This window comes from Chenopodium quinoa, unplaced genomic scaffold (assembly GCF_001683475.1).
Source record: "Chenopodium quinoa cultivar QQ74 unplaced genomic scaffold, ASM168347v1, whole genome shotgun sequence".
Lineage (NCBI taxonomy): Eukaryota > Viridiplantae > Streptophyta > Magnoliopsida > Caryophyllales > Amaranthaceae > Chenopodium > Chenopodium quinoa.
The window spans coordinates 2,083,296-2,102,992 of record NW_018743292.1 but is presented as its reverse complement, the minus strand read 5'-3'; the positions used below and the strand labels follow the sequence as shown (position 1 = coordinate 2,102,992).

General features: G+C 34.7%; 2 protein-coding genes across 5 annotated transcripts in view; both read left to right on the top strand.

Annotated features, from left to right (window-relative positions):
* LOC110736303 overlaps positions 1-18,370 on the top strand; it is a 56,278-nt gene extending 37,908 nt beyond the window's left edge. The window contains exons 1-3 of one of the 3 annotated variants that reach the window (XM_021916501.1): positions 16,156-16,427; positions 17,268-17,855; positions 17,946-18,370. In XM_021916501.1, the coding sequence (XP_021772193.1) occupies positions 17,270-17,855; positions 17,946-18,082 (723 nt within the window). In that variant the 5' untranslated portion in view covers positions 16,156-16,427; positions 17,268-17,269 and the 3' untranslated portion in view covers positions 18,083-18,370. Of the gene's footprint in view, positions 1-16,155; positions 16,428-17,202; positions 17,856-17,945 lie in introns of those variants that run through there. The other 2 variants (XM_021916499.1, XM_021916500.1) reach the window with 2 other exon arrangements.
* On the top strand, positions 1,812-15,436 carry LOC110736298 (rho GTPase-activating protein 7-like). Of its 2 annotated transcripts, XM_021916484.1 has the most exons (23): positions 1,812-2,034; positions 2,117-2,187; positions 4,159-4,195; positions 4,498-4,574; positions 5,850-5,920; positions 6,006-6,084; positions 6,202-6,346; positions 6,506-6,625; positions 7,102-7,179; positions 7,282-7,337; positions 7,429-7,498; positions 8,382-8,469; positions 9,578-9,821; positions 10,357-10,578; positions 11,050-11,379; positions 12,037-12,086; positions 12,260-12,320; positions 12,409-12,492; positions 12,791-12,904; positions 13,021-13,157; positions 13,881-13,950; positions 14,462-14,668; positions 14,790-15,436. In XM_021916484.1, the coding sequence occupies exons 1-23, from the start codon at positions 1,821-1,823 to the stop codon at positions 14,973-14,975; spliced, it is 2,811 nt and encodes a 936-aa protein (XP_021772176.1). In that variant the 5' UTR covers positions 1,812-1,820; the 3' UTR covers positions 14,976-15,436. The 2 variants fall into 2 exon arrangements, with proteins under 2 accessions (XP_021772176.1, XP_021772177.1); XM_021916485.1 differs by having other exon boundaries at positions 1,812-2,187.
* Positions 18,371-19,697: the final 1,327 nt, after the last annotated feature.

The following is a 19,697-nucleotide window of genomic DNA, read 5'->3' as shown; positions in this document are numbered from 1 at the left end:
GGCAAGGCATGAAATTTTGCCTATTTTGGCCCCCCTCCTAAATTATAGTGCTTTTTTTTAAAAAATAATCAACACTAATACTACCTTTGTCTATTTTGTGTTTTTCTTCCCACCTTTCTTAATTTTTTTATTTTTTTTTAAATCTTGATTTTTTTTCTTTTATTAAAATAAGGATTTTGCTAACAAGCGTTCTGAAGCGTTAAATTAGTAACTAATATATTATATATTATAATATTAAGTTCGAAATGCATGACAAAATCACACGTCAATCAGTGTAGTTTTCATTATACTTAGTTTTCTTATTTAACACCTTCGAGATAATCATTAGCTTTTGCCTTAAAGTTATTCATATTATAAAAAAGTCAACAAGTTATACGGAGTACATTGCTACATGCAATGTATGGAGTAAATCATCTTGGTGAATTTGTAAATTCCTTATTAATTATACTTGCTAGTTAGTAGTGTGAACTCGTGTGTAATTCAATAGTGTGAAATCGTGTGTAATCTTCTCGTATGGTTGTATTAGTTTCATAATAAATGTGTGGTTTGTTTATATTGCCATATTTCAAGTTAAGTTTATTGGATATAAGCACGCATGACCAAGTTGTTTATTTCTATCACTGGTACAAAATCTACATGCATGTGGTGCTTGTGTGAAATATCTATGGAGTATGCTTTAAGTAGTTTAAAGTTGGATACTAATTTCGAGAGCTATCTTGCTTAACAACACTATAAATTATAGTTAGCTATATGCAAAGATTCATTATTTATACATCAACAAGCTTAATTGATCCAAAGCAACGATAACTAAGGAATGAGAAAAAGAAATTAGTGAAAAGTGATACTTTTATTTGGTAGGAAAGGAAAAATTGGTGGAATGAGAGTTATATTTTCTTCATCTATTAAAGTACACAAAGTTGTTTTAAACAAAAAACTAAAATCACTTAGTAGGAAATTTGATCACAACACAATACTAAATTAATTATGATTTATTATCACACATATGTATTGTTTGAAAAGGAATAGAAATCTAACTAAAAAACTTAAAAAAAAAAAACATAACAAGTCATTTCATCAAAGAAATAAAATTCTCATAAATTTTTTAATTCTTTTTAAATTTACTAGCTAAACCTAACCTTGATAAATAAATAACATTAAACTTTTAATTTTATGATTTGCCAAAAAAAAAAAAACATTTAGTTGTTATAAGTCTATTTTTCTTAAAAAAATTTAATTTTCAAGTAGCCGCTTGTGATAGTTTTAAAAGGGAGTTTTGCGCATTGGTCGGGTCACTTTCAAAACAAAGATAAAAATGTCTTACAGTTGATGTATAAATATTCTAAATGGTTAATTATGAGCGAAAAAAGAGATTTGAATATGTAACTTATTATACATACATCACCACTCTTTATCACTAGGCCAAAAACTCATAGATCAAGTTAAAAGTAAACCCGAAATTAAGAACATCTTGACTACTAATCCATTTGTTTAGTTGAGTAGTAGTGGTCTGTTGACCATACTTGACAAAGACTCTACACACAACAAAATACCCACAAACATTAATATACCCTCCTCTTTCTCTCCTCCCCACATTAATTTATTTATGCCAAAAAAGTTATCTAAAAATAATGTGAACAATACACTTACCCTTTTACACTCTACCTAATCTTGCAAAAATAACACTCCATTATCAAATTTTCATTTATTTATTTTATAATATAGTTTTCTTTTTTAAAAAAGTAAAAAATAAATAAATAAATAAATAAATTATTGGGTATAATAATTAATTTAAAATAATAATTTTGGGTTTTTGTTTTTGTATGCTGCTAAACTTTAGTTGTACAGTTGGGTGCTTTTTGTTTTGGCTTCCTCTTCACCACCACCACCATCATCATCTCTTCATTTTCTCTCTCTTCCATTCTTCCTCCTTCAAAAAAAATCAAAACCCTAAATTCCATTTTGTCCCCCTTTTCAATTTTCTCTCTCCTCCGATCTTCCGATTCGTCGCCGATTTGTACTGGGTCGACTCAATGAGTCAGTCGCTCGATTCACTCTCTCTGTAAAAAGTAGTGTTCTTCGACTGTTGTTGTTGTTGAAGTAGTTGTTGTTGTTGTAGTTCTCGATGTGCCATTAATGGCGGCTTCTATTGCTGCATTTGAACGTCCTAGACTTGGTCCTTCGAATACGGTACTGTTTTCTTAATTTTTTGAAGTATTTTAATTTGAACTCTGACTTCCTCTTTATTTTGGGTTGTACTTGTTAATTTATGTTTGAATTTAAATAATTAGGGTTTGATTTGGTATGAAATGATTAGCTTGGTGTTTATTGCATGCTACATTGATGCAATGGTATGATTTTAGGTATGTTAAGTATTGTTTTTTTTGTAATTTGTTGGAAATGGAAATTTATGATTTGTTTTATTATAGTAATTGGCACGATTGAGTGATCTTTGTGGTAGTTGAGACCTAAGAAGGGAATTTCTAGATTTTTTTTTCGTATGATTGTCGAGTTCGAATTAATTAATTTTAAATAAGTATGTCTTGCTGTTATTAGTTGATTAATTAATAATGTATTTCGTATGCTGCAAATCGTCAGCAACATTTATGTTGATCACGCTTGAAATCGCATCGCTCTCTGAACAAATCGAGTGGAAATGGAATTGGATGAGTATTTTTTAACCGGGGGAGGGTTTTTGGGTGTAAAAGAATTCATTCCAAGTTCAGACAAGGATAGTTACGGCCGAAGCCAATACTTCATACCATTGACATGTGATTGCGTGAAGAGGAATGCCTTCATTACTGGAAATCTGAGTAGCTACTGGATAGTGATGCCCTGACTTTTTAATCTTGGCGATGGTAGATATGATGGCATAAATCAGATTACCACCATCATTCAGTGTGAATCTGTATGGAGGGTCTGGGGAAGTCTAATTGTCATAGTGAATTAGTTATGTTGAGTCCAACTAATTGAGGCTAGTAGAGACTTCTTCTAGACTTGTAGTTTCAGAATACTTGTGAAGAAAACATTCTTTCCAGAAAAATAAGCAGCAAAGAGATTTCAAAGGGGAATTATATGCAAATGTCACATGGGGTAAGGACTGTTGAAGGAGGTGAACGAGAGAGGGGGGGGGAGGGTTACACACAGCCTATGAGCATGACTAAGGACTTAAGCAGGATCCCAAATGTTAGATAACATCCATAAATGATCAGTGCAGCTATACATGCTATTGACTCAAGACTTTTCATGCTTTTTATACTAGGTTAACGTAGTATTCATTATTATTGGTAACGTCGGCTTAAGATTTTGTGACTCAAAATTTGAGAACTGTGATAGAGTGTATACATATGGTCTTTAAACATAATTGCTTTAGGCCAAATGGCCAATCCTTGCACATATGATTACTTCCTGGAATAGATACTTTAAACCTGAGGAGAGTTATGTTGTCTACTTTCCAGAATAGATCTATAAGAAATGAAAAGATTTATGATTAATAATTTTAATATAGCCTGTGTCGCTGTATGTAATTCAAATATGTGCAGGATGATCTCATCCTGTCTTAGTTCCTTAGATCATTTATGCTGTAAATATATCACTTAGCTGCCATTGCCTGCCAACAGTTTTCTTGGTGGGCATGGAATTTCTAGTTCTGGATCTGCAAGTGCTAGAATTGCTGCCTTCTCTCTAAACTGGGAGATCCTTGTCAAATATTTCCTTAGGCAGGATCATATATAACATAGAAAAGGGTGGACAATTACTTAGAGCTGCGGTGTATGTAGTGATACTTATTATGAAAGTGGGAGAATAGGTTACACTACACAGTAAAGATCCTCTAATACTGTCTATCTATACCTATGAGCTTTGTGATTGGGCATGATACAAAAATATCTTACAGAAGCACACCTTTTAGGAGGGTGGTTGGACCTCTCTCTCTCTCTCTCTCTCTCTCTACCTCTTCTCCCTTTCTCTATCTACTTAAATGAAGACATGGGTTTGTTAGAAAGAGATCGTCTTTCTTTTTTTTTTCTCTTGCATTGTTTTTGTTATTGCTTTCTTTCTTTTCTTTTCTTCTCACTCTCTCTCTCTCTCTCTTTTTTCTTTTTCTTTTTCTTTTTCCCGGCTGTATTTGTAATAGGTTTTGATGTGCATTAATTTTTACAGGTTTTTAAGAGCGGACCACTTTTTATCTCATCCAAAGGTTGGTGTATTATCTCCTTTCCTTATTTTATTCTTTCTAGGTAGTGAATTTTGTTTCCATTTGGTTCAGAATTTGTGTGCATATTGGAATATCTTACAGCCTACGAGAAATCTTATATCTTAACTGAAAAATTAAATATTTTCCAAATTTGGCTCCATGATAAACTGAATCACTATTTATGGCCCTTGCTGACTGGTCCAGTTATTGACGATTAGAATTTTATTGATCTTAATCCTCTTGATACAATTCTGTGAGATTCTGATTCCTGGAGCACGTCTGATCATTATCTTGTTTTGCTGCAGGTTTGGGTTGGAAATCCTGGAAGAAGCGTTGGTTTATACTGACACGCACATCTTTAGTATTCTTTAAAAATGATCCTGTAAGTCTCATCTAGCTCTTTAATGCTTGGTAGCCACCTCTTCTGCATTTGGTATTCAGTATAACTAATTATATTGTTGGTCTTTCCAAGGTTGTTTTCTTTTGTATGATCTTAAGAAAATTTTCAGATTGTGCATCATATGAGGAAAACCTTATTTGGATGTATTAGAATTTAAGGTTTTGAGAGCCATCAGAAGGAACAAAAAAAATTAATATAAGGCTTTTCCATTGGTTGGTTGACTGTGCGATATCTCAATATACCTTTGAAGTAGTGTACTACTATGATGTTAGATGAAGTGACATTGTGCTTCTCAACATATAGTTACGTCTTGGGCAATTATTTTTAGTTCCTGTTCGATTGTTTCCCTCTTTATACTTTCAATGTCACAGTAAAATTGAATGATAATGGTCCCTAAATGGAAGATTTATTATGATAGATGGACAGTATCCCATAAAATTTTGTTGCTTCCTTTGTTTTTACCCATATTGTGTAGGTTTGGTTGTGGCCCTTGACCTTTGAATGATGTAAAGTGGTGATTTATTTAAAATCCAACTTAGGAGAAACTTGCCTTTTCCCATTCCACTAACTAGGAAAATTTCTTAGAGGTTCCCTTTATGATTATCATAAGAGAATGTTATTTGTCTGCTTAGCATTTTTGTGTTTGAGAAGGGGTGGCTAAAAGATACTGGTTCTATTTTCATGGGGAGTCTGTCCGAGTGGCTTAAGGATTTTCCTACGATCCTTGGTGGTATTTTTGTTGAATGCCTTTTTCTTTTTCTTGTTTGTATGAATTTTGATACCTGCCAATTATAGTTTATGATGCATGTGTTATTTGATGGACTTTTGAAGGGATAACCTATATACCCTGGAAATACACCTGCTTTAATCTTTTAACTATTCATCTGCTTCATTTTGGATCCTGGAGTGTAATCTCTCCTTTTCCTGCTTTTGGTTGAAGTCATCCCCCTCCATCAACACAAAGAGCTGCTATTCTATTCTACCCTGCCATTTTATTAGACCTCTCTTTAACTTAGCATGCTTTCCCTTATCATATAGTCTATCTATGATATGAGTACGAACCGTGATGGAGACAAAGTATTTTACAATGAACTGTGATAGAGATGAAGTAATTTACAATGAATGCCAGCTTTTTTGGTTCTTGATATTTGTATTGCTAAATTCCCACCGAGTTCAATCTGTACTTTATTCAGTCTTCCTCTCTCTCTTCCCCAAAGTCTGTGAATTGATAGTTACTTTTTTTGTGGCTGTTATTAGAGTGCTCTTCCTCAAAGAGGTGGAGAAGTAAATTTAACGTTGGGTGGTATTGACTTAAACAATTCGGGAAGGTATGTGGTTTATTCTCTCGTGACTTGTTTATTGTTCTCATTATCTTGCCTTGTCTCAGTCTGAGTTTCTTTTCTTGTTTTGCAGCGTTGTTGTACGAGAAGACAAAAAGTTACTGACAGTACTTTTCCCTGATGGACGTGATGGTCGGGCATTTACGCTTAAGGTACCTCTTGACAGTCACCAAGTTACCATGTATTCGATATGATATTTGTGATTATGGTCGAATTCTTTTATTCCTGCTAGTAATCCTTCTTTTTTTTTTTATTTTTTTTATTTTTAGGCTGAGACTTCAGAGGATCTATATGAATGGAAGACAGCCTTGGAGCAAGCTCTTGCACAGGCACCAAGTGCTGCCCTTGTGATGGGTCATAATGGCATATTTCGAAATGACACAAGTGATGCGATTGATGGATCATTTAATCAATGTGTGTATTTGTTATTTCTGTTTAGTGTAATTGGAAAATCAATATGTTTTCTGTGTTTCTTCCTATTTATTTTGAGGTATTTCCTTCAAGAGGGGAGTTATCCTTTTTTAAAATGATTGATGGATCATTTGATCTATGGATCCTTTCAATTTTTTCCAGGGAGGGACAAGCGCCCAGTTAAGTCTTTGGTCGTTGGACGACCAATCTTGCTTGCTTTGGAGGATATAGATGGTGGACCCTCTTTTTTGGAGAAAGCTCTTCGATTTCTTGAAACTTATGGTGAGTATTATATATATATAAAAAAAGGACTGGTCATTCCTTTCGGGAAATTTAATGGCACTTTTTTGTGATTTAATGAGGCCTTGTCTGATTTTGTTAACATTGCATTTTCATTCCCCATCATCTTCCAAATTCCAGTTCTTTTCTATTTTTAAATTCTTCTTGATAATATGAACAGTGTTGCAACATGTTCTAGTTCAATGTGATTGCTTTTGTTTGTTGAAGTATACCCATTTATGAATTCTAATCAATCCCCCCCCCCCGGTTTTTTCAAACTCCAATTTAGAACTTCTGGCTGCTGTTTTACAGCCAAACACTACATCGGTGAACAGACTCCTATACTTTTGAGGCTGTATTAATGTTCATTATTGCTTGATAGAAGGCACATCTTATCATTTGGTTGGGATATTAATGGAATGTATTAGTAGTTGTGTCGTGGTAAAGGCTTTATCTCAAGGTGTCCTATTTTGTGGCAGGGAATAAAGTGGAAGGAATTTTACGACAGTCTGCAGATGTTGAAGAGGTGGAGCGCAGAGTCCAGGATTATGAACAAGGTCCATTTTTGGTTTATTCTATCACTTTCGAATTTTTTATTCTTATGTATATTAGTATTCTGTACTCATTTCAAACTTGGGTTTATATATGTACCTTTTCAGGCAATAACGAATTTGATCCCAACGAGGATGCTCATGTTGTTGGTGACTGTGTGAAGGTGATTTTGAGTTTCTTTATCAGTTTATTGATTCTAGTACCTTAGTTATGTATTATGGCTGATATTTTTCTCTTGAACATCGAATATTCAGCATGTCCTTCGCGAGCTTCCATCTTCTCCTGTTCCAGCATCTTGCTGCACTGCATTGCTTGAGGCTTACAGTAAGTTTGTCTTACAGTATATTAATGTAGAAGTATAATTTTTTTTGAACATCTGAGCTGTTTAAGTTCCTTGGGCTTAATTCAATTTTTCAGCTGTTTTGCTAGGTAGATTGTTATGTTACTTCATCTTAGTTTGTTGAATTTCTTTGGACTGTTATGCGAAGTCTACTGAAATTTTTAGTCAATTTACATGTTCAGGCTTCTGTTGTGCCTTAATATAAAAATGTCACACCTTTAAACCCTTGAACTTCTCTAAACTTAGCTGTATGGATAAAGCATTTTAGTTCTTTGCTGAACTGAACATACCCAAACTTTTTTTTTTTTATTAAATACCCAAAAATATTTGAAAGTAAAAATGGAGCCCTACCTTCCTTTACAACTAATCCGACTTTATTTGTGGTGATGTTTCCAACAGTGTTTATTTTTTTTTACCTGAACTATACTGAACTAAATTTATCTTTACTGAACAGAACTTACTGAATCTTATAAAGTGAATATTAGAACCCTGTCATCTCTGCTAGTTAGTGCTATATCAGCTATATGGATTGTTTTGTTTTTTAAACTTTTGTTTATTTATTTTAGCTACAACTGTTGGACATGCGTCGTTCTTCACTCTTCTTTACTGACCAGTTTCTTTCAAAGTGATTGTTGTTGGGGAAACTTGATGTATGTTACCAGTTGACTTATCTGTTACATTCATGCTTAGCTGTTTTGACTTTCCAAGAATTCCAACACCATATCAGCTGTAAATTGTAGGAATTCTTGCCCTTTGTTTTTCTTACATTTATTGATTAGTAAAAATCATGGCCAATATCTCACATATTCATCTTTTCAGCTTTATTTGCCAAGGATGGTAATATATGTTGTTTGATAACTTTTTCAGAAATAGATCGCAAGGAATCACGGGTGAATGCTATGCGATCGGCAATACTGGAGACATTTCCAGAACCTAATAGGCGATTGTTGCAAAGGTGTTTTCTCCATCTATTATCCCTTATTCTTATACTTGTAATTTGTTTTATTTATGGGACGTCTTTCTCCTTTCTTTTTTCTTTTTTCATTTTTTATTTTTAAAATCTCTGTACTTCTATAATCATCTGTATGACCTTTTGGTTTACTTTGACTTCTGGAGTACCTTTCCTGAATATCATTTTTGGTACAGCTTCCCTCTCTCCCATTGGCAGTATGGAAATTTGAATAATATATAACATGTCTGGATTGAATGCTGCAAAAAGAAAACCACTTAAGATTGTTGCTTGTTGCTGTCCCCCCTCCTTTTTTCATAGCTTCTAAAGCATGTTGTCTACTGTAAATGTCTCCATGATTAGTAGAATTAATGGTTTTTGGCATTTGTATGGTCACAGCAGCAGTGGAAGAAACAAACTGACTGGCCAAGAAAGAATAATGTCATTTATTGATTTGCAGAGATTTGTTGTTTGAAGAACTTTAGTACTAAAATGGGGGATTGCAATTTTGCTTGTTGAGTTTCACAACCTGGGGTTGTGGTCGACTGGTTGTTGGCTGAGTGAAAGATTTTGCTATTGTTTTCATCTTACATGACAATCTTATCTGAAGGCTAGAATACTATATTCTTGTCTTAAATTATGCATTGAGGTCCGAACCGACCTTTAAGTATTTCTTCTGTCATTTGATTGATAGTGATTCAAAATTTTGAGGGACACTTAAATTGGGAGAGATGGGAGGTAAATTGCATGAACTTTATACAGCTGCATGCTGGTTGAGGTTGATGTTTTTGAGTGTCCATTGAAATTGGACATGAGTGAAACGGACTATGGACTATATTAGATTAGAGGAGTATATTTGAGGTGTGTGTCTCTTAAGTGTGTTTTTCTTAGAGTTAAGGTTTTTATTATCTTTTAAGAGATTAGAGACATCGACATCTCTGTAATCTGTAATGTTAGTTGTCTTTCTGCATTTGTGTTGAGAGCATTGCTTATAATTCATATTGATCAAGTTGCATGCTTTATAAAGCATTTTGCATTATTAAAAATCTTGTTAACGTTGTCATTTCCTTTCTTCTGATCAATGTTTGTTATGTTTTTGCATCTCTTTTTGCAGAATTTTGAAAATGATGCACACAGTTGCTTCTTATTCTTCTGAGAATCGGATGACTCCTTCTGCTGTTGCTGCTTGCATGGCACCTTTGCTTCTACGCCCTCTTTTAGCAGGCGAGTGTGAGTTGGATGATGACTTTGATATGAACGGTGATAATTCTGCCCAGCTCCTGGCCGCAGCAAATGCTGCTAATAATGCTCAGGCAATAATTGCAACTCTTCTGGAGGAGTATGAGAATATCTTTGATGTAAGTTATTTTTAGTTTGTTATCTGCTTTGATGCTTGCCTAAGCAATGAGAAGTATTTTCTGACGAAGACTTGTGGGCAGCTCTTGTTAATTGTGGTGAATAGGCTTTTTTTAGTCATGCTTCTTCTCCCTTCCTTAATACAATCATACCATAGGTCATCTGTTGGTTTATCTTCTTTCTTAATCATTTGTTCTTTTCCATTCTTGAACGTGCCTTCTTACGTTGCAAAAATGTGAAATCCTCCTCCTTCTTTTTCTTGTTTTATTCATGTAGTGAATGCTTCTATATTGCTCCTACATGTCTGTCTTGGGCATAAACTTGTGCTGTGTCTTACTTGTCGTGCTTTAAGCAAGATAAGATATTCATACATTTTTCTGTCTTACTTATATATTCTCATGTTTATTTTCTTGTTTATCTATTTACTTATATATTCTCTTGCTGTGTGTCTTACTTGAGTAATATTTTGTGTTAATTACTTATCTACTATCATATAATCACAGTGTTTCTTATTGTATTCGTCTTTTTCTCTTTCAGGATGATAGTTTACAGAGGTGTTCTATTTCAGCAGACTCTCGGATTGAAAATAGTGGGAGCGATGATTCTACCGATGATGAAAATCTGGAGGTTAAAGAAAATGGGTATCATAATGCTGATAATGGAGCAGATCAAGAAACAGATGATGATCAGGAACGTGTATTGAGTGGTAAACTCAGTGAGAGCAGTGGATATGGAGGCAGTGACCTTTATGACTATAAGGTTTCTCTCAATTTATTTTCCTGTCAACCTGTTTGAACTTGTGAATGAGCAAGCAAACATATTAGAAAGGGCAAAGTAGTAAATATGATCTGCAGCCAGTTCTTAAATATTGAAAATTTAAATTTATGATTTATGTCACTTGGCCATGAATGTATACTCTAGCTCAGAATACTTTATGATTTATGTCACTTGGCCATGAATGTATACTCTATTATCTTGTTTTACCTGCTTTTATGCATGCAATTGTAAGTGTACACATCCACAGCAACTACAGTGCACCATATAAGGTGGCTGAGTGCATGCCAGTCTTTAAATTCTGATGGGGTGAAATTTTTAGTGGTGGTAACTATTACTTTTATGTACTGGAGCTGCTGCTTATACGCCTGAAACGGATCTGGTTTTTACATCTGGAGTTTCATTAATAAAAGGCTATGTCTGTTCACTTACTTTGGTTTCTGTGCTGACACTCAGGTTCAGACTTTTGGAGGTGATGATTCTGATGGATCACCCAGAACGAATAATGCATCATCTGTCAATTCTAAACCTCGGAGCGATACTCAAACAAATGGAGAGTTGAGTGAACAAAATAAACCAGTAAAGGTGACTGAAAGCTTGACAAATGGCACAAGCAGTCCTAAGGTAACTGCTGGGGAATCTTATCGTTCAATGGGGGAGATACTGTCATCAATGGATCCAGGACCTCCGCTACCTGTTGCAGGTCCTGAATCAAGTGCTGAAAAACCTACAAGTAAACTCACTGGCTCTGGTGCTAAGCGATCAAATTTTTGGAACAGAGGCGCTGTAAGCTCACTTTACTTACTTTCTACTGAGCTTTTTTTTGCTAGTATAGCTAAAATCTTCAATGATGCTCTTAAACTTTAACTTTAGTTGTTTTTAATTTCAGCCAGTTTGTGGCAATAATTTCTGATGTTGGCTTGTATAATTTCTTTTCTTTACGGATTGTTATATTCAAACTAGTGGACTGATATAGGTTAGTTTTTGCCTTTCAGTCAATTTACTTTATGAAGTTGATCTGAAGCATTATTTGATGTTTTTTCCTTTACTGAGGTTTTGTAGCATTTTGATATTGGCTTGTTCTGATGTGGGATTGTTCAATTGATTTTAACTGGCAAACACCTATAACTTGCATAAAAGCTGGCATTGAGAAGTCGAAAGCTAAGGTTCTAGTTGTGGTCAAAGCAAAAAAAATATGAATTATTCGTTGTTTGTGTTACTCCTAGTACAATAGGTTTTGCTGCTAGTGAATTGACTAGGTTTTTCTTCTGCTATCTTGCCTCTCTTAATTGTTTGTATGTGCTGGATTTGAATTTGTTATTAGCTGATGCAAATTATTTAGTTTATATTCTTGAAAAGGGAAATTATCTGTTAAATCCTGATGAATTGGTGCCATCTAGTTTAGACGTTTGAATCTGACGATATTTTTGTTTTCCTTTTCAGGTTCGTAAAACACCATCTATGGAGTCAGTTGATTCCTCAGGAGAGGAAGAGTAAGAGCTCTTTTTTCTAAACTCCTTTTCGCTCTTTCGTCTTTCTGTAGTATTTGTGTTGTCATCATCCTGATCTTGCTGCTCTTCTATTAGATTTTACTAACATTGTTGCTTAAATTTTTTTTTCCCCTTTGATTCAATTTTGACTGTTTTTTTTTTTTTTTTTTTTTCAGACTTGCCATCCAGAGGCTTGAAATTACAAAGAATGACCTGCGACACAGAATTGCAAAAGAGGTTTATTGAAAGATAATTTGTTGAAATAGTTTTGCCTGATGAATATAATTAATAGTTGCTGAAACAATTTTATGTTCATGTCTGACAGGCAAGGGGAAATGCAATATTACAAGCGAGTTTGGAGAGAAGGAAACAAGCTCTGCATGAGCGACGCTTAGCGCTTGAACAAGATGTATGCTCACTCTATTCACACTCTTTAATCTTTTGAAGTCTATAATATTGATCTAAATAGATACTATTCAAATTTGTATGCTATATAAAATCTCTATAGTGACTTGGCAACTTGTAAATTGGAATCATTGGCTCACCTGCTTCTGCTATTTGGTTATTTAATTAAATTGTTTCATTGGTCCTTCTGAAGTAACTGTGTTCATCTGCATCCTTGGAACAGTATTGATGCGATTTTTATGTAGTCTCTTAGTGTTTTTTAGAGAATGTGTTAGTTAATCACACAAGCTTTTTAATGCCAGGTACAAAGATTACAAGAGCAGCTGCAAGCTGAAAGAGATCTTAGAGCTGCATTAGAGGTTGGTTTAAGCATGTCCTCTGGGCAACTTTCTAGTTCACGTGGTATGGATTCCAAGGTGTGTACATTAGATCAGTCAGTCATATTCATCTTTCTTCACAACTGTCACGTGCTTTCTTTGCCATTCTATCTTGGACATAATAATTACTTAATTCTGCTCTCCTGAATGTGAAGACAAGGGCTGAGCTTGAGGAGATTGCTCTTGCTGAGGCAGATGTGGCCCGGTTGAAGCAAAAGGTGGCAGAATTGCACCATCAACTCAATCAGCAACGGCAACATCAGTTTGGTTCACTGTCTGATGCATGTGACAGGTATTAGAGTATATCTTTGTTTTTGCTTCATTGATTGCTTATTGTTCATTCTTGCTTTGAGCATATGCAGTGCTAATTGTGTTTTAATTACCATTCAGTTGATTCTATGCTCATGATAATATGGTTTAACAGTGAAATGGATTCATCACTCATATATAAGCTGGGTTTAGTATATAAAATTGATGAAGCTGGTTGAGTCCCATATGCCAAACATTAGGGTTCTGGTCTCAAAGCTTAAGCAATTAGTGGGTTGTAACAGGCAAGGAATTTTGACTAGTTCTATTCAATGATAGTATGACAAACTTCAAGGTTTCTGCTTGAGAACCATACGATCTGATTCCAACCAAAGTTGTATGAATTCGTATGATGTGTCAACTAGACTGCTTGCTGCTTTCCTTCTAGTTCCGTTTCTTCCATCAGAGAGAATGGTCATTTCGGATGCTGGTTTCACCTCTAAGTTTGCGTTTATGGTCAAATTAGACCTTTGTCAACATTTGTGTTTCTAAATTCTGGGGTTAGGAGTATAGGGTTGGAGGGGCACAAAAGAAAAGGATGGAGCATATTTATATCTAGTGAGTCTGGTGAAGGTCTGTTGTTAAACTAATTACCCCATTGATTGAGAGTCTGATTTATTAATTACTTGTATGCTGTGTAATTTGACTTACTGTCAATTCCTTCCTGATCTAAAAGCGAGAAGTCTTACTGTAATCATGCTATGTGCAGGAGATTTCTTCAGCAAGACTTTGATAGTACCCTTGCTTTCTGTAATCATGAAAGGAAACAACGATGTGAGGTATATTCTCCCTGACATGATCCTTTGCTAGTTTTTAGGAACCTTTAAAGATCTTATTCCTTCTTTGTTTTTGTTCGTCTATTTCGCTTTTATGTTTCTTAAATCTTCCCTTTTTTTTATGTTGATTTTTTCACCCTTGGTTACACTTCTTCCTTTACAATATTGGCCTTACCTTCAGCGATGGCTGGTAAAGCAGACAGATAGTTGGATCTAGGTCTTTATATGGTAGAATTGAAATGGATTTAATTAATTGCACTAGCCTTTTCTTTTACAACAGTATGGTCATCACACCATATGTTTGGTATAGTGCTTTTGAATAAATGTGAGAAAAAACACTCTCAAAGCTTGCAGATTGTGTTTTCTCTGCTCTGTAGCTTCTGTCCCTCCTTAAGGAGTGAACACAAATAGCCCTATGGGACAATCCCAGTACTTGTTCGGTTTTGATTCCACACTGTTGGCAGAGAACTTATTTCCACCTTGTCAATAAGTGTCTTGCAATGTTATGCTTCAGGAGGGATCGCTGCCGTCAGAGTGGAATCACGTCAAGGGACAAATATCAGCTGCTGGGAGCAGTAGCCGGCAGCCTCGCAAGCAGTTTCTAGAACCGACTAGTTTAAGTGATTCAAAAAGCACTGAAACATCTGCCAACATGTCTTTTGATGAATTTGGTGGTGTTGATTCTGCTGCTTCTATGCCATCCACTTCAAGAATACCGGAGGTAAGGCTTCTGTTGTACCTCTGATTCTCTTTCGCTTTTATGCTTCTTAAATTTTCCGGCCTGACCCTTTATCAGCTAGACTTTGCTGACATTAATTTAATCGCACTTGTTAAACTTGCAGGTATTGGATTTTCCCCGACATCCATCAGCAGCATCATCAACATTAGTAGAGTTAACAACCCGGCTTGACTTTTTCAAGGAGCGGCGATCTCAACTGATGGAGCAGCTTCACAACCTGGATTTGAATTATGGGGTGGCGAACTCCCAAGACTATTTGTACAGACCATCTTCGCCGTCATGGAGCTGACTGTCCACATGCTCAGCTTGAAAATTCGAAGAGATAACCCTGGTGTTTATTATTTGTACATCCTTTTACTGATTGCATATAGTTCTCCTGTAATTTTTTTGTGCTCTACTCAAATGATCTCTGCTTTTGCTCTTTCTTTGATTTAGAGAGTTTTGTGTTCTTTAGTTTTTGGCCGTGGAATCGCAGATAAGGATATTATCTCTTTCTTTTCTCCCCTTCTCTTTTTGATTCTAAACTATGTAGAATGGTAGCTTGTATTGTATGTATATCATTGTTTTGTATCAAAGTATGGAAAAATGACTCAAAAAAAGAGGGAAAAAAAATAGACCTTGAGTGATGTATCTAGTATTTTAGTATGTATTGTAGAATGGTTCTCTTACAATTTGTTGTATGCAACTCTTCATTGTGTGGTCCTCTTTATACTAGTATGCTATTATTCTGTATATAATTATGTCCGTGTATCTTTTATCTTCATGTAATCAAAGTAATTTGAAGTATAGAAGTACTTGTCAATCTTTGGTACTGTAGTTTGATCGCCTTGTGCGAACTCTGGTTAGCATGAATTTATTTGTTCTTGGCTTTAATAAAAGCTTGTATTATATTTTAACAATTACATACATAAGTGGGTACCCGGTGATTCCAATTCCAATTCTTAAATTTTAGGACCCAGTTGAACCAATTCCAATTCCGGTTTTGAATTTTAGGATCCGGTCCCAACCAATTTCAAATTGGGTTCCTAAAATTTCGACCGGGTACTCGGTCGGCTAATAATTGCTTTAATAAGCAACATTTTTAAATGGGCATCTTATTCTCACAACCTAATTGAAATTAAATCTTCAAAAAATCATCTAATTTGCCTCTTCAATGATGCATCAATAATAAGCATTTACGGAGATTGCAACTAAATGTGCGTTACAAGCCTACATAAATATATTCCATCCAAACACAATCTATAAATATCCGAAACCCAAAGCTTACCATGTGTACAGTACTACTGTACATGGTACAACCAAGAATATCATCTCGAGTTCATACGAGAATTTGTGTAACTACATTGACCACTTAAATACTCCGTACTCGATAATGCAATACATATATACGGTCAATGCGGAGTACAATATTACAAAAATGAAGTGGTACAAAATGTTAAGCAACATAAAAACAAACCGCAATGCCCAATAAAAAGCGGCGTATGATCTGCAAATTCAATTTGTAATTGGAAAATTGAAGATTGAATGAAATCGAATATCCACCATTTAATCCTTTGAAAACGAAATTCCCATATTTTTCCAATTTTCTCTCTTTTCTAAGCCAGGAAATTAACACGCCACTCAACAACACTTACTTCTTCCTTTGATTGTCGCTTTCTCTCTCCTCTCGAACATTCTCGCTGATTTTGGTTGCTCTTTTGATTCCGATTTCTATGATCATTTTGAGTACCCAATTACCCATGTAAGTTTCTTCCATTTTTATATTTTGAGTTATATGATTTCGCGTATTTTTAATGTTAATTTTGCTGTAAATTTCCTGGGAATTATTGAATGAATGCTTTTGAAATTTGGGGTTTACATCCCTTCTAGGATTTGAATTATGTGGTTTTGGTAATTCAAGAGAAAAATAAGAGGATTAATTGGGTTTTTTTTTTTCCAATCAATTTTTTCAATAACCCAGTAGTTGATTTTTAGAAATTAGGTGAGAATTGATGAATAATTGAAGTGGGTTTCTTTATGTGAGGTTTTTGGGTTTTTGAAGATGATGAATTTATTGAATTTATAAACTATCCATTTGTATGCATGTTATCTCTCTGGAATTTTAGATGTAAATTAAGAGATTTTTGGCAAAATTTTCATTGATGCTTCTCTTAAGAATTAAGAGTAGAAGATGAGTATTTAAGTGTATCTTTCTTGGCATGCTTTATGAAAGTCCATAGTTTGAGGTATATTCTCATGAATTTTGTATAATTTTGGTATAATTTGAAGAGGTGTAACTGTGTAAGAGGTTATATGTCATGTTCACAAGTAATTTTCGACATTTTGAATATGGTCTAATTTGGTGTGATCGAGTGTAGTATGACTTAGTTTATGTTTAAGGTTAACACTTAACATACAGCAAGACAAATAATATGGTGTGAATGAAGATTCTGAGGTAGAAGTGGACCTTGTGTTCAGAAGAGTGTGGGTGAATACAAGGTTTTATTGACAGTATGGTATTATGTATGAAATGACAGGGGAATTCTTTGATCTGGTGTTAAGGACATTTTTCGCCTCAAGGTTAGCTTATCCTTTTTTGTAGTGATGAGCTTCAAGTTTCCTGATCAAATTCCCAGAAAGAATAGTGAGATGGAGCAAACATTGAAGCCACCACTAATAGTTACAGAGTCGCCTAAGAATTGGCCTTCAATTGATTTTAACTTCTTTGGATGGTCTCTTCTTTCGATCATCCCTTGGGCTGTCAATCTTAGAGATAAATTGCCTATGCCAACTACTATTAATAAAGGGTTGAAAAGACGAGCAAGATCTAGAGCTGGTGATATGTCAACTGCTTCTCAATCCCCTCAATTACGGTTTAGGCCTTATGTGTCTAAGGTTCCTTGGCATACTGGACCTCGGGCTTTCTTATCTCAGTTCTTTCCAAGATATGGTCATTACTGTGGGCCAAATTGGTCGAGTGGGAAGGACGGAGGCTCCCATGTTTGGGACAAGCGCCCTATAGATTGGTTGGATTATTGTTGTTATTGTCATGATATAGGCTATGACACTCATGACCAAGCAAAGCTGCTGGAAGCTGATCTAGCTTTTCTGGAGTGTTTAGAGAAGACTCAAGTGCACACTAAGGGGAATAAGCACGTTGCTCATGTTTATAGAACAATGTGCACACAAGGTACTTCGTGTTTATATTTTCTAAGCCTTTTCTTTTAATCGTTGATTGTTGACCTATTCTTGATATAATTGCTGGTGATTTTACTGGCAGGTCTCAGGAACATACTCATTCCTTACAGAACATATCTTGTGAAGCTTGGATCAGGACAACCTTTGCTTCAATTTGGATGGCTGAGCAATATAAGGTGGAAAGGATGGAGTTGGCGGACAAATATGAAGATGGAATGAACAATCATACATCAAATTTCGTAGTTAAGTTTGTTTATAATTGTGGTGTTGTCCATTACGTTCTGTACATACTAAAGCATTGCAAACTTTTGTTTTGGTCTGTTGAACTGTTTGAGAGGTCTCAGCCTAGAGTCACTAGATTATGGTAGTTATCTGCATCTGAAGGTGGATGTTGCATCGTTTGTTGTAGGCTTGTAGCTAATCGAGGAAATGATTTCCCGTACTGTAAATACACTATCATTATTTTCATATATACTACGGAGTAATATAATTTCAAGTTCATTGGTAGTTTTGTACTCCCTCCATTCTAGTTACGTACAAAATTCTACAGAACCCAGCTTATGATCACTCCAATGCAGACGCAACTGCAGCACAATCAATATCAACAGTTTGACAACATAAATCAGAGTTGTAGGAGCTCAATTTTATGTTCAAGTCTCCTGAAAACATCATCAAGTGACTCAAGTTATACCCTACTCTGAAAACCTTGTTTGCAATTTTGCTAAGATTGAGAGTTTTTGTATCTCATTTAGGTTTCCAAATGATTTGTTGTCTCTTTAATTTTAAGAATAATAGGTTGGTAAGGCGTTTCTCTGTGACTTTGTTTGAAATTCATTGAGCTTTTCCTCCAATTATATGAAACATCAATCTATCTCTTCCCTTGAAAAAAATAAAAACCCTCTCTTCATTAATCATTTTTTATGCTAGAATTTTTATTTATTTATTTTTGGTAAAAACTACCTTTTAAATGTCCTCTTTAAAAAATAATTACCTACTCTTAGTCTCTTACATTTATATAGTTATCTCTTCTTGCATTTTTTTACTTTTTAATAAACTAGTTTTGTGTGAGGCAATGCTCGGATTTATTGATTGAATTTTGGGATAAACTTCTTGGCAGAATTCCGAATTGTTACACAAATTATTGATATAAATCATCATACAATAAACATATAATTATTTTAAAATTAGGTAGTTTGACATGAGATATCATTAATTAATTTAAGAACAATATATGTATTATAGAAATACACTACTCCGTATGTATTTGAGATATAATTTCTCCAGTATCATCACTCATTACTTCATTAGTGGAGTAAGATACCAAGCTTAATGAGAAAGATTGCACCTTCCTACCTTGAGTCCTTGAGCTTGGGGGTTCAATCTCCACTAGAGGTACTTTGAGGGTGGGAATTCTTTACCCTTCCCCCCTCACTCTTAAAGTGTCTGACCTACAAATACTAAACCAAGAAAATCATAAGCGTCGAGGTAATGTCAGGGTCTAGTAAGATGATATTTTTATATTAGTTCAATGTAGTACTAATGAATTTGATCGAGTATATGAATTGATCATGTATTTCAACCATCAATAACCTCTGATGCACTATTTTGACCTTAGACATAAATAATTAAACATTATTAAAATTTATAAAAAAAAAAGAGCAAATTGATATTATGAAACCTCATACTTAGAGCTTTCAATTCGGGTAAATGGGTCGGGTTAGTGTGGGTTAGGTCAGCTCGGGTCGAGTCAATTCAATTTGGGTTAATGTCGTAACCTATGCGGGTTAGATTCGGGTTAGGTCATGTTTGAGTCGGGTCATACATCTTATCGGGT

Excerpts from the sequence above, each read along its gene's own strand:
- LOC110736298 (XM_021916484.1), top strand. The coding sequence starts at position 1,821 with ATGCTGCTAAACTTTAGTTGTACAGTTGGGTGCTTTTTGTTTTGGCTT. Across the intron at positions 6,085-6,201 it reads GTCGGGCATTTACGCTTAAG|GCTGAGACTTCAGAGGATCT; the intron begins GTACCTCTTGAC and ends TTTTATTTTTAG. Across the intron at positions 12,321-12,408 it reads GACACAGAATTGCAAAAGAG|GCAAGGGGAAATGCAATATT; the intron begins GTTTATTGAAAG and ends CATGTCTGACAG.